The sequence below is a fragment of the Rhinolophus sinicus genome, chromosome 3, assembly GCF_057876585.1.
Source record: "Rhinolophus sinicus isolate RSI-liver-muscle chromosome 3, RSI-T2T, whole genome shotgun sequence".
Classification (NCBI taxonomy): domain Eukaryota; kingdom Metazoa; phylum Chordata; class Mammalia; order Chiroptera; family Rhinolophidae; genus Rhinolophus; species Rhinolophus sinicus.
The window spans coordinates 103919542-103932797 of NC_142503.1; the positions used below are offsets into that span (position 1 = coordinate 103919542).

At 37.0% G+C, this 13256-nt stretch overlaps 1 protein-coding gene across 2 annotated transcripts in view; it reads right to left on the reverse strand.

Moving 5' to 3' along the window:
• ARIH1 (ariadne RBR E3 ubiquitin protein ligase 1) overlaps nucleotides 1-13256 on the reverse strand; it is a 103432-nt gene that overhangs the window by 71953 nt on the left and 18223 nt on the right. The window contains exon 2 of one of the 2 annotated variants that reach the window (XM_088796849.1): nucleotides 6267-6334. The exons of the other annotated variant lie outside the window; for it this stretch is intronic. Within the exon in view, the coding sequence (XP_088652975.1) occupies nucleotides 6267-6334 (68 nt within the window). The remainder of the gene's footprint in view (nucleotides 1-6266; nucleotides 6335-13256) is intronic. 2 annotated transcript variants of the gene reach the window in all.

A 13256-nucleotide genomic window follows, 5' to 3' on the forward strand; every position in this document is an offset into this window, starting at 1 on the left:
ATATTTTTCTTCCCTTTAAAGGTATATAAGTATGTTGAGAGCTTTACATTAAGAGTCACTAAAAGGCTGCAATATAATTAATGCTTAGTCAATGACATACAATAAATTATTTATGTATCCTAAGTTCATACAGTACCATATACAAAATGGAACAGCAGTATCTTGTCACCAAAACATGCTCTGGACTTTGATCAATCAGGATTCGGTGCAGGTGATGGAAAGCACTAACTAAATATTTTGAACACAGGGGGAGTTAATAAAAGGAAGGACCGAGAAGAGGAGCAGTAAAGCTATGTCTACAGGAAATGACACAGCATTACACAACTGAATCACCAGGAGCCCTCACCCCTTAAGTCACCAATGGAACTACTAAATTTAAGAAGAAATGGCAGATACCTATGATCCAAGGATTAGAAAGTTGGAATCAGGAAGCCACTACTGTCACAACAACCTAGATACCTGTGAAGCTAGGTGATGTACACAATATAACAGTCTAGCTGCTGCCTTTGTCACAAATGTCCCTTGATAACACAGAAAGATGAAGAATGAACAGTGCAATGCTGCATTTCTGCTACTGCAGAAATGGGGGGAGGCATAAAAGGGAAGAAAAAGGAACTCCTTTCAAATCTCACACACACATATATATTTAGATGACAGTTACTATTTCACATCCCAAACCCTAAATGCAAATAGTCTGAGGAATGAAGTTTTTGGCTTTCTAGCCCAGCAATACAGAGAGGTGCTTAGGAGGGCTGAGGAGAACAATCACAGAATTTCCAGATGATTCATAAGCTGTATGCATTTAAAAAGAATTTATAACTAAAGAACACTAATCCTCAAAGTCTCCAGCTTTTAATATTTCTAAGATACCCTCAAGAGAAGGAAGGTAAAAGACAAAGGAAAAACGTTGAGGGTAATATTCTTTTTTTTTTAGATTTTATTGGGGAAGGCGAACAGGACTTTATTGGGAAACAGTGTGTACTTCAGGACTTTTTTTTTTTTTTCAAGTCAAGTTGTTGTCCTTTCAATCTTAGTTGTGGAGGGTTCTATTCAGCTTCAAGTTGTTGTCCTTTCAGTCTTAGTTGTGGAGGGCGCAGCTCAGCTCCAGGTCCAGTTGCCGTTGCTAGTTGCAGGGGGCACAGCCCACCATCCCTTGCGGGAGTCGAGGAATTGAACTGGCAGCCTTGTGGTTGAGAGCCCACTGGCCCATGTGGGAATCGAACCAGCAGCCTTCAGAGTTAGGAGCACGGAGCTCTAACCTCCTGAGCCACCGAGCCAGCCCGAGGGTAATATTCTTGAGACTTTCCCATTAAAGATGCTGCCTGGAAGATTCAGCAAAGTTTCACACTTTCACTCACTACTCTTGGAGATTATTTAAAATACAATTTAACACTGACAAGTTTTGACCAACTACCTAGAATTCTGTAGATCGGCAATACATAATTTGAAATTTTGCTGAAGTAAACATTTGAATTACAAATGTAATTCTGATATACCAAAATTTGTTAATGAATACAGGGTATGATCAACAAATATGGTGAATGTTTAAATTAAAAAATGTATTACAAAGACACATTGCCATTAATCCCCCTCCAAACACTCCCCCTCACTTCGAACGCACTCATCCCATCGTTCTCGCCACTTTCTGAAGCAGTTCTGGACGTCCTCTTTCGTGTCATCATCCTCCATCATGACAACCCTGTGTGTCACATATCGCTTCTGGAACAGCAATTTCTGTCAAATACAAACATTACGGTGTGTCCTCATCCACCTTATTCACTGGATCTGGCACCATGCGACTTCTGGCTCTTCCCCAGTCAAGTCAATTCAGGACATGGAGGCAGCCACGACAGCGCAACTAAAGACACCCACGAAAGAGGACTTCCAGAACTGCTTCAGAACGCAGCAAGCACGATGGGACAAGTGTGTTCGAGGCAAGGGGGAGTGTTCTGAGGAGGATTAATGGCAATGTGTCTTTTACTGTAATAAATTTTTTTTATTCAAACATTCACCATTATTGTCTGATCACACCTCGTACTTTATATGTTTGCATGCTACACAAAATTTAGAATATAAACAAGTGAGATTATGTGAAAATAGTGCTTATTTTAAGAGCATGGAGGTGTACATAAATTTGCATCTCACAAATGTTTTCTAAGAAAAACCCTGTAAGAAAGCTATTGTAAATTTCTTTAACACTCAAATAGTAGTCATAAATCCAAACGATCTTGAAATAAACACAAACATACTCCTGTACCATTTAAGCAAAGTTGTATAACCACGCTGTAAAGGACACGTACATCTCCAGCACGTTCACTTGCCAATTATTCTCAAAATACACAGCTCAGGGGCCAGCCCGGTGGCTCAGGCGGTTAGATATCCATGCTCCTAACTCCGAAGGCTTGCCAGTTCGATTCCCACATAGGCCAGTGGGCTCTCAACCACAAGGTAGCCGGTTCGACTCCTGCAAGGGATGGTGGGCAGCGCCCCCTGCAACTAGCAACAGCAACTGGACCTGGAGCTGAGCTGCGCCCTCCACAACTAAGACTGAAAGGACAACAACTTGACTTGGAAAAAAGGCCTGGAAGTACACACAGTTTCCCAATAAAGTCCTGTTCCCCTTCCCCAATGAAATCTTAAAAAATATATATATATACAGCTCAGTGATTAAGAATCATGAAAGAGGAACACGTGGCATATACAACTGGAATCTTCCTTCATGAAGGTTTGGCTAAGAACACGTCTACATGTATTTGCTGAGGGAATTTTAGAGAATGAAGATATCACCTTTGATGATGGGATTGCACTGAATCACTGTTTAAATTTTTTTTTAAATTTAATGTATGTGCATAGTTTTAGAAATTAATAGTAACCTCCAGATTTAACAAACTTCTTTGCCACATCTCAGTCGCTAATTTCCAATTCTCTGAAGCCACCAATTTTAATTTATTTTTGCTGTTTCTTTTGTGTTTACTTTTATCAAAAATGTTTATGCTCAGAGAGATAATATCTAAAACGGAAAGAGAGCAACTATCGCCTTCCTAATGTGAAAGTGAAGATTTAGCACTCCCACATGCACCCTTCCCCCAATCTTGCTTGTATCATTTTATCATCATTTTTATTTAAGCCACTATCCATTGTTTTTTAACAATCAACTAACAGGAATTCCAGAAACAGAGGAGAGGGAAGGAAATTACCAATGCAGTACTAGAGGTTAATTTCCCAAAACTTTAAAAGGACACAGGTCTTCCAGTTAAGAGTCCAGTAAGGGCCCAACACAATTAATCAGAAGATTCACACACATCTCTCCAGAACACCAAGGACAAAGATAAAAGGCGGAAACTTAAAAAAATAAAAATGAAAAAGAAGAGTCATAAGAAAATGATAACCAGATTGGTATTACTTATTAATAATAGTCAATCTTTTATAAACATTCCAATCTAGTTTCCCAGCTAGCCATTCTAGCAACCAAATTTAAAGGCATATTAAAGACAGTATCAGGGCCACAATGGGTAATAGCCTAAGAAAAGTTATATACAAGTTAAATTGAGGATACAGTCCAGCAAAAAGAGATAAAACCACGAAACAGACATAAATCTAAGAAACAGAGGTTCTGACTAAGGAGAACAGTGATGCCAGGTTCACCGCTGTCGGCTACATGAGCAGCTCAGTGGGAAGAGCATCCTAATTAGAGAGAAGCAGGACAGAGGGCTCCAGGAGTATGAGCACAATCCAAATGACCTTGATACCGGAAGCACTGTTCTCAGCATTTGATATTAGGCCCATTAAAAAAAAGTAATAATAATAATCATTCTAATACACGACTTAGATATTATAATCACAAACACTGTTCAATAATGTCACTTTCAAATTTAAGCTATGAGCAAATTAAATTAACACTTGGCTGGCTTTATGAGCACAAGGCAAAAGGACTTTGATAACATAAAAATATAGCTGAGATAAAGTGGGATTCTCAAAGGTGAAGGAAGAAAGAGAGAAGAGATATCGAAAGATGAAAAAGCAAAGAAGTGTATTAAAGTTATAAATATACTCTCATTTAAAGAATTAATACCTTTTTCATTTTTACCACATACATGTATTACTATTTTTACAAAAGAGAATAGATTGCAGAGAAGAGCTACAATAACTACCATACATTAAAAACTGATTAAGAAATGGTACAAAGGATTTGAAAAGGCAATTCAGAGAAACGTTAAAACAACTGGTGATATATGCTATAACAGACTAATGAAAATTGTAGGATTCTTAATAGTGTCAGCAAGGGTGTAGAGAAAATGACAGTTCACACACTGTTGGTGTAAACTCAATAACCTTTTTTGAAAACGGTCTTAAATTTACAAAAATCGTAAATGTCTACCCAAAGTGCAGGAAGCCCACTTCCAAGGTGAGGTTAGGTCTAGAAAGGGAAAGGAACGGAAGGAGACACACAATATAGAATGAACAAAATGTCCAACAAGAGGGAAAATGATAAAACTGTTAAGGCTGTATGATAAAATACTTTAAATCCACAGTATACAGTTGAAGGAAAAAATACCAACTTGCAGAATAAAGTGGAAATGAATTAGGAAGTGGAAAAGAGCACAAATATAACTCATTTATTTTCTACATTCATTTCAGTTGTAGAATATTTATTGACATAAGAATGCATACTTAAAAAAAAAATCAAATCTTAACAAAGATTTAGATCCAGTTAAACAGTCCCCATCTTCAGCCCCTTACTAAGATTCCCCTTTCACAAAGATAAAGACTAACCAAATTTTGTAAAGGTACCACAAACATGCATTTTAAAAAGAAACTGAAAAGTTGAGGTCACTTTTGAAATGCTAATAGTGGCAGTCAGGATTAGAATAAATGTACATCTCTAAAATTCAGAACTATTTTGCTTTATATTGAGTTGGACTGCTAGATCTGATAATTTTAAATAATAGATTCATGACTAATATTCATTTTAATATTGTCACACTATAAAAGGTTAAAAAAATTTTATGATCTATTTGGACCATGAAATACCTAAAATACATTTGGAAGAAAGTACTAAATATGAAATATGAAAATTAAAAAAGCAATAATCAAAGGTTTCCAAGACAAAAAAAGTGGGGGCCATCTTAAAACACACCAAAACATCTTAACACTACTGAATCAAAATGATACACCATGAAACTTCACTTCAAAATCCATTTCCACATTCAAAAGATAGACCTCAATACAGTATAGTTTCTTAAAGTGTTAACTAACTACTGACATCAGCCTTTTGGGACAGAATTTAGGCTGTGAATGAATACTTAAGATCTTATTTGAAAACCCAGCAACCATTACTGAAAACCAAACACAAACTTTTATCTGCCTTTTCATTTGGGAAGCCTTATGAAACACTGTATTAACTTACTTGGAAAAACATAGCCTCTTCCAGAAGCTGATCAGCAAAGAAAGTGATGCAAACCTGTGCATCATTCAGCTAGCCCTACAATCCCTTACTTCACAAGCAATACTAAAGTAGTATAAATAAGCAACCTAGCACTTCACATTTTATATACAAGCTTTCCATTTCATTTTCTTGCATTGTATTGCCGAAATTTTTAAACCTGCCTGTGACTAGGTCTTAGGATTCAGCATAAAAATGCTATTATTGCTCTCATTCTAACCCAGCACTTTAAAAAGCCAGGGATTGCTATCATTTAACAAGTAAATGGATACAAATATTGAAGTAAATGGCACAAATGTTTAAATATAAATCCTCAAGTTACCTTGGAGAAGTTAATGAACAACCTTGAAATTTTAGTTTATAACCATCAAAATACTCCAGAATCGGATATATAAACATTAATATATAAATATATACACATGGGCACATCAATCTATCTTTTCTGCTTCTTCTCCCCCAGTTTTATACATGGGATCCTTTGTCACCACAGTTTCAACCAGGTCCATGAATCAGGAAAACACCATCAATATCCTAGATTTAAGCATTTCTTCTATTATTCAACATTTTATAAAAATATAGTGGCAAATGCCAATTTATTTTGTTGCCTAGGTGCCAAGTAAGCTTCTGGCTTAATAAATAATAAAACTTCGTCCTTTATAAATATTTATGTTAAATTTGTCATGTCAGAACAGGCTTCCCATAAACATTTACAGGATAAACAGTGTGAGCTTAAAGAATGAGGTACTTGCTGCCAATATGTACGCGTGCAGATGTGTGTTTAATGGTCCTTGAATGACTTGTCTTTGGAATGATTCTGTCCTACCTTTGCTGCGGCAGCCCGCCTGTCCTTTGCATCACTGAATTCATACTTCTGGAAGTACCCAATAAGCACTGTAACAGACAGATGGACAGATCAATGGGCCACAGCGGCAAAGGCCAGACAGACTTGATAAAAATTTAAATCAAGGTATATAAAGGGGCGGGGGAAACCAGAAGAAAAAATGTATCTTCCTATACTCTGTAGTAAAATACCTGAACTTCATGTCTGCAACCCTCCCATACATATACCCAAATAAACTATTCTTGATTTCCATATTATCCCCTTTCAAGTAGAAATGGTACCACTGCAATAAGCAAAATGATCAGTATTTTTAATACCATCAACAGTTACAGATATAGCAGGTACTTCTGTAACCATGCCAGATAATTTCTTCAAATAGTGGTTGCTCTTTTAACATACAAGAAACTATCACATCCAAAGGCTTTCTATGCCAAAATTAAAATGACAATTATTACACACAGAAATTTTCCACTGTAATGCCAAGGTCTACACGATTACAGTACATGTGAAATCACTGAATAAGAGTCGTATTTCAGCCTTTCACCATTCTACATCTTCCTGTCTCTATAAAAATGGTTGCTAACACCACATCTAGATAACTTTGGGGGCATAAAAGAATATAAAATAATGCCATTTAAGCCAATTATGGAGTCATGGTAAAACATTATATACAAAATTAGCGACAATAAAAGATATTGTCCTCCAGTTACCTCAAATCTATTCAAACAAGTATTCAAGTAGCTTCTCAAAGTTATTTTTTAAGAAACATATCTCAAAATGCTGGCTTGGCTTAAGCTGCACCCAAAGCTCACACCCATGTAAATGCCATTTTAATTTAATCAAATATTTTATTTTACATGCATCTAAAATAATATAGGTCCATGCTACATATTTAAGAAAGACTGAGGAAAAAATGTTTCCCCTTTTATTTCCAGGGGATCTAACCATTTATACATTTCTTACTATAACCCTTCAAAAACATGACTGGATAAACAGACATGATAATCAAATGCAATGCATGATCCCTGACTGAATTCTGGACTGGAAGAAGAAAAGCTCTAAAAGACATTACTGAACAAAATTGGGGAAATGTGAATGAGGTATGTGTATCAGATTTTTTTTCTACAACTTTATTCAGATATAACTCATATACCGTAAAATACTTTCAAAGTATATAATTCAGTGCTTTTGATTACATTCAGAGTTGTGACACAGAGTTGTGTCACATTTGAGAACACTCCATCACCCCAAAAGAAACCCCTACCCATTAGCAGTCACGCCCCATTCTCCCCTTACCCAGCCCAGCCTCTGACCACCACTGATGTACTTTTTGGCCCTATGATTTGCCTATTCTGGACATTTCACATAAATGCCATCATAGAGTATGAGGCCCATTGTCACTGGCTAATTTCATCATTTGATTTTACTTATCTAGGAAGGCCAACAAGCTGAGAGTTTGCCATGGACCTCAAATAGTCTGTTTTACTGAGGGAATGAAGAGGAACTATTAATCCAGGAAGTTAAATGAAGGCTGCTTAAAACTTCAACTACACTATAATACTTACTTTACAGATGAGGAAAAACAACATTACATAACTGATACACAGACATACAGCTGATAAAAGGCAAAGCTGAAATAACTTAGTTCTGTATGATGCCAAAGACTTAACCACTAAGCTATCTTGTCTCCTAATAATTCACCAATTCTCACTGATTCTACCTCCTAGTACCTTGAATCCCACTCCTTCCTCTCCATTTCAGCCTTGTTAACCTCTTCATATATTTCTTCCTAAGATTATAACGAATAGACTTCTCACTATTCTCCCTGCTTCCTAATCTCATCTATTCTCATCTATTTTCTATACTATCAGCAAAGTGGTCCATCTAAAAACTAATCCCATATTGATTTAAAAGTTTCAAGTTGTTTCACCTCGCCCAAGGAGCTAACTTCATCTCATTTAGCACTTTGCTGGCCTTTCATAAAATGTCTACCTGTCCAGCTCCACCTCCAACCACACTGCTTCCCAATAATTTTAGCGATATTCAATTCTTTATTGTTCATGAACATACCAGACCATCAATAGCTTCTGCCTTTGTACATTCTATTCTTCTTCCTCTGGAATGCCATCTCCAACCCTTAGTCGCCTAGTGAGCTACTATTCATTTTTCAAACTAGCTTCAGACGTACTTCCACCGGGAAGATTTATCAGTCCTTCCCAGAAAACAGTATTAAACATTCCTTCTCTGACCTTGTAATTCTACTGTTATACATATCACTGCACTGTAACTTATTTATACATGCTTCCTTAAAGAATTGTTCAGTATCTATATCCCCAGCACAGTACTGCAGCTAAAGAAATATTAGTTGGTTAAAAAAATAAAAATTAAAATATATATACATGTGTATATACATACATACATATATATATATGTGTATGTATGTATATATATATATATATATATGTATGTATGTATATACACACACACATATATACACATATGTAAAATCAAGTACTTTTCCCAGTTAAACTAAAGTATTATTTTTAGGAACCCATTAACCTCAGAAATCCATAAAATAATTATAACAATATTTAGGGTCTTGAAAGGAGGATCAAAATTGAGGTGGGGAAAGGTGGAGGTTCTCTACATTTAAGAGAAAAGTATTAAGAATGTATATATTAATAATAGTGGCTGCCTCTGAGACAGGGAACCAGGTAGTTAAGATACTACGGTAGGAGATTTTTTTGTTTTTCAATCTTTTGTAAAGTATTCAACAATGTTAGAATACTAAGCCTGTTTAAAACTCTTTTTTAAAATTAGAGGTTATTGAGGAGAGTTCAGTCATACTGGCCTCAGCAAGCAACTTATTTTTTGGTTACACAGAATAAGGATTCACAAAGATCAGAAGTTTGCATTGCAATTTCAGGATATTATTCACTTAATCTGATCCAGAAGCTGAATAAAGGTAGAAGAAAACATTACTCAGAGCTGTCTAGCAACTGCTTTTATTTTTATAAATGCAGAGTCAGAGGAAATATACAGAACTCAAAACCCCAAAACTATTAATACAGTAACATCAATATGAGTTACCTATTCACTTTTTACTGCAAAACCTGCCAGAGTCTGCACAGAGGGTATGAACGAACCGATCTGCCTTCCACTCGTCTGGCATTTATTTATTTACCTGAACAGGGTGCACGTGTGCTGCTGTAGCGTTATACCTTAGGTAACTCTGCTTGAGCAGACACGCACAGGTCTGAATCCAAAATACCTTCCTAATCAACAATCCATAAGTAAAGCAGAAGCTTTATTCTGAAGTGTGTGTGTGTGTGTGTGTGTGTGTGTGTGTGCATGCGAGTGCTCGCACGGGTGCTCTGTTAAACTATGCTCCGTTTAAACAAGTGCTAGTGTGGATACAGTTTAATGCATTGGTAGTCTCCGTAGGTTCAAGTAGAAAGCTACAGACAGATACAAATATACGGAAGAACTCCAAATCAGAGCTGTCCAAATATGAAATGCGCTCACTTCTACAAGCAGCCGTGGGGGTTACATCGCTGTACAGGTTTAAGGAAAGGCTCAGGGACCACGTAACAAGGAGCTAGTACTTGGTAAGCAGCAGGCCAGGGTAACCTTTAAGATCCCTTTCACCTTTGTTAATCTGACTATGTGAATCAAAAATTGTTTTGACACTGGTATGAAACAAAGATTAGACAAGTTTATTTCATCCTTAATTCCTCAGCTATTGTTTAAATGATTTACTTTCATTCCTAAGGATGACTAGAGGATTTCTGTGAATTTTAAAGTTCTATTTTCACCCCTTTAGCTTTACAGCTGGATAAAATGCAATATAAATCAAGCTTCAGACACGGGTCATATATTTCAAGGACCCAGCTATATGTTAATGCTATATAAATTGAGATTATAGAAAACAGATACAATGTTTAAAGCCAACGAAAAGGGGGCCGGCCCGGTGGCTCTGGCGGTTAGAGCTCCGTGCTCCTAACTTCCAAAGCTTCCAGTTCGATTCCCACATGGGCCAGTGGGCTCTCAACCACAAGGTTGCCAGTTCAATTCCTCAAGTCCCACAAGGGATGGTGGGCTGTGCCCCCTGCAACTAAGATTGAACACAGCACCTTGAGCTGAGCTGCCTCCCGGATGGCTCAGTCGGTTGGAGCGTGTCCTCTCAACCACAAGGTTGCCAGTTCGATTCCTCGAGTCCCGCAAGGGATGGTGGGCAGTGCCCCCTGCAACGAGCAACGGCAACTGGACCTGGAGCTGAGCTGCACCAACTTGACTTGGAAAAAAGTCCTGGAAGTACACACTGTTCCCCAATAAAGTCCTGTTCCCTTTCCCCAATTAAAAAAAAAAAAATCTTAAAAATAAAAAAGCCAAAAGAAAGGAATTTTTACATTTAAAAAGTCGAACTGGGAGTAAAATTATATATACTTTCTTTTCAAAGGAATATTATTTCCATATAATTATAAATAACAATACAGGCCCATTCTAAGTTTTTGCTCCATAAAAACTGAAGTGGGTTGAAAGGTAAAGACGTTTCCTTACATTTGATCTTAAATGGTATCAGTAGTAAGCTCCCCTGAAAACTTCATAGAAGAACGACTTTCTCCATATTTTGCAAAGTAAGCAAGCTATGCTCCGTTTAAACATATCAAGCGTTGGTTATCCAGCACCTCCGCAACAATCTCTGGTGTTTCTGTCAGGAGAACGGTGGGCTTTGTGGACCGCTGGTCTCAGTTTGTAATTTCATAAATAAATCATGAATTTTACAAAATATATATGCATATTATAACATAGGTCAAGGAGTGAAATTATTTTATGCTAAAACTATTGTTTTTAAATGTTTACATTGGACTAGAAAATAGTAAATGTTGTAACAGCAATTTTGACTTAAATTTTTCTTGAGGATGGTACATGTGTAGGCTGTCAAGTGTAAATGGCGCATGTATTAGACTTCTGACTCTACTCTTTTTGTTTATTTGGATTCATAGGTCACAGCAATGAAGTCACAAGTCAAAGCTCAGTAACTCAGTCTGTACAAACCCATCTCCTGGGCACGGAGCTAGATGGAGAAAGGTACAGTGGATCCAGAGAGACAAACAGAAAGACACAGCACAAAAGACAATAATACTGACATATGCTTTATTTATATTCAATGATATAAAATACTGAGTTCTGACCCCAGCTCTGAAAATCTGGGCAAGTTAATTCCTCTTACTCTCAATTTCCTTATCCATAAAATAGTAAAAATACTATCTACTTCAGCGAATAGTTGTGATGACTGATATTTCCTTAAATAACTGGTTAAGAGCAAAAAAAAAAAAAAAAAAGGATAGTATTCTACAGAATGAAAGAGGTTAATCAGTGAACTCAACAGACGAGGAATATGAACAATTCACACATGATAAAAATAGGGATAGTACTAAGACTTATTTTTTATAAATAATAAAAATCAGTAAGAAAACTCTCTCATATTTAATGTTGACTATTCAAAGTTTGTGTATCAGTTATGTTCCAGGAACTGTTCTGGTAAATGGGAATCCCAAAAACACATTGATCCTACCCTTAAGGATTCCAGGGTCTACTTAGTGGGAGAGTAAATAATAGAGATGAGCGTTATTTTTTTTTAAATAAAAGTATGTACAAAATTCTGAGCCTCACTCATAGGGAAGGATGAAAAAAAGAAGTGATTTTAAAGTGGATCTGAAGTATGAAAGAGTTTATCAGGGGAAAAGCATTTGAAGTACAGGAAAAGCCTTACAAAAGCACAGAGAAAAATTTCAGAGGAATACTCATTATTTTGCTATGCCGGGATAAGTGTGAAGAAATGGCAGATAAGCAGACAGGGGTTGAATTATGGAAACACTGACCTATCATGCTAAGGAATCTTTTATACAAATCTGCATCCTCTTACAGCCTAGTTATTGGGACCCCGAGGCTCAGAGCACCATTTCCTAGTTCACCCCACACACCACCGCTTATCACGAACGGTTCAAGATCTGGTAAACTCTCTCAGGCCACAAATTTAGACCAAGTATGAACATTTCTGACACCATCATAAACTGAATAGGATGAATCCTGTAAGAAAAGAAGACATTTCAGCATTCCCTGAAAAATCTGTGCTGACCATAATACTCACAAGGCCCCACTTTCCATCAATATCACCCTTTTCACGCTCTTTTGATTTTTCTGATTCTGCCTTCCAACAACTTCTAATAGCTTCTAACAAAACTCTACTTCTCTACACAAAGATCAATGTTTTCCTTCTTTCCTAAATACCAACTAGTGACTCTGGAAGGCAGGGCTTTCCTTAACCAAACATCAAAGAGGGATCAACACACAACAAAAGTGAAATACACCAGGGCTGACACTGTGTAAAAATAACACTTCAAACCACTTCAAAAGGTGGTGTGGGACTCTGTAAATGGCAACACATACACTAAGACCCACCACTTTGAAAACCTGGCGAGGGCAAGTCCAGAGACAGAAAATAACTGAGATCAGGCTACACATGGATAAAAGTGGGTATAATGGGTCCTGAATTACTGCCTTTATAATCGGGTATTTATTTACATGTCTACCCCTTCCTAGACTAGGAGCCCTGGAAAGGAATGTTCTCCTTTCATCTCTGTCTCCCACTGCCAAGCACATGTACCAAGGGGAGGCATATGGCTATAAAGGTTGAGGACAGATTTGGCAGAACATGGTGAGAGGAAGATGTACACTGATTTTAGGAATAGCAAAATCCAAAAGGACCAAGTTCAAGATAGTAGCATTAGATCAGATGGAAAGCAGACTTTGGTCTTTTAGCTTCTTATCTGGAAAGCATTCGCCTGAATTTCCTAACTGGAAAAAACTTTGAAAATCATCAAGTCCAAACCTTTACTTTTGCAAGGGCAGATTCAGAGTAGAGACTGATTCAGTCTGAGGTCACATTTAGTATTATAGATGGGACCA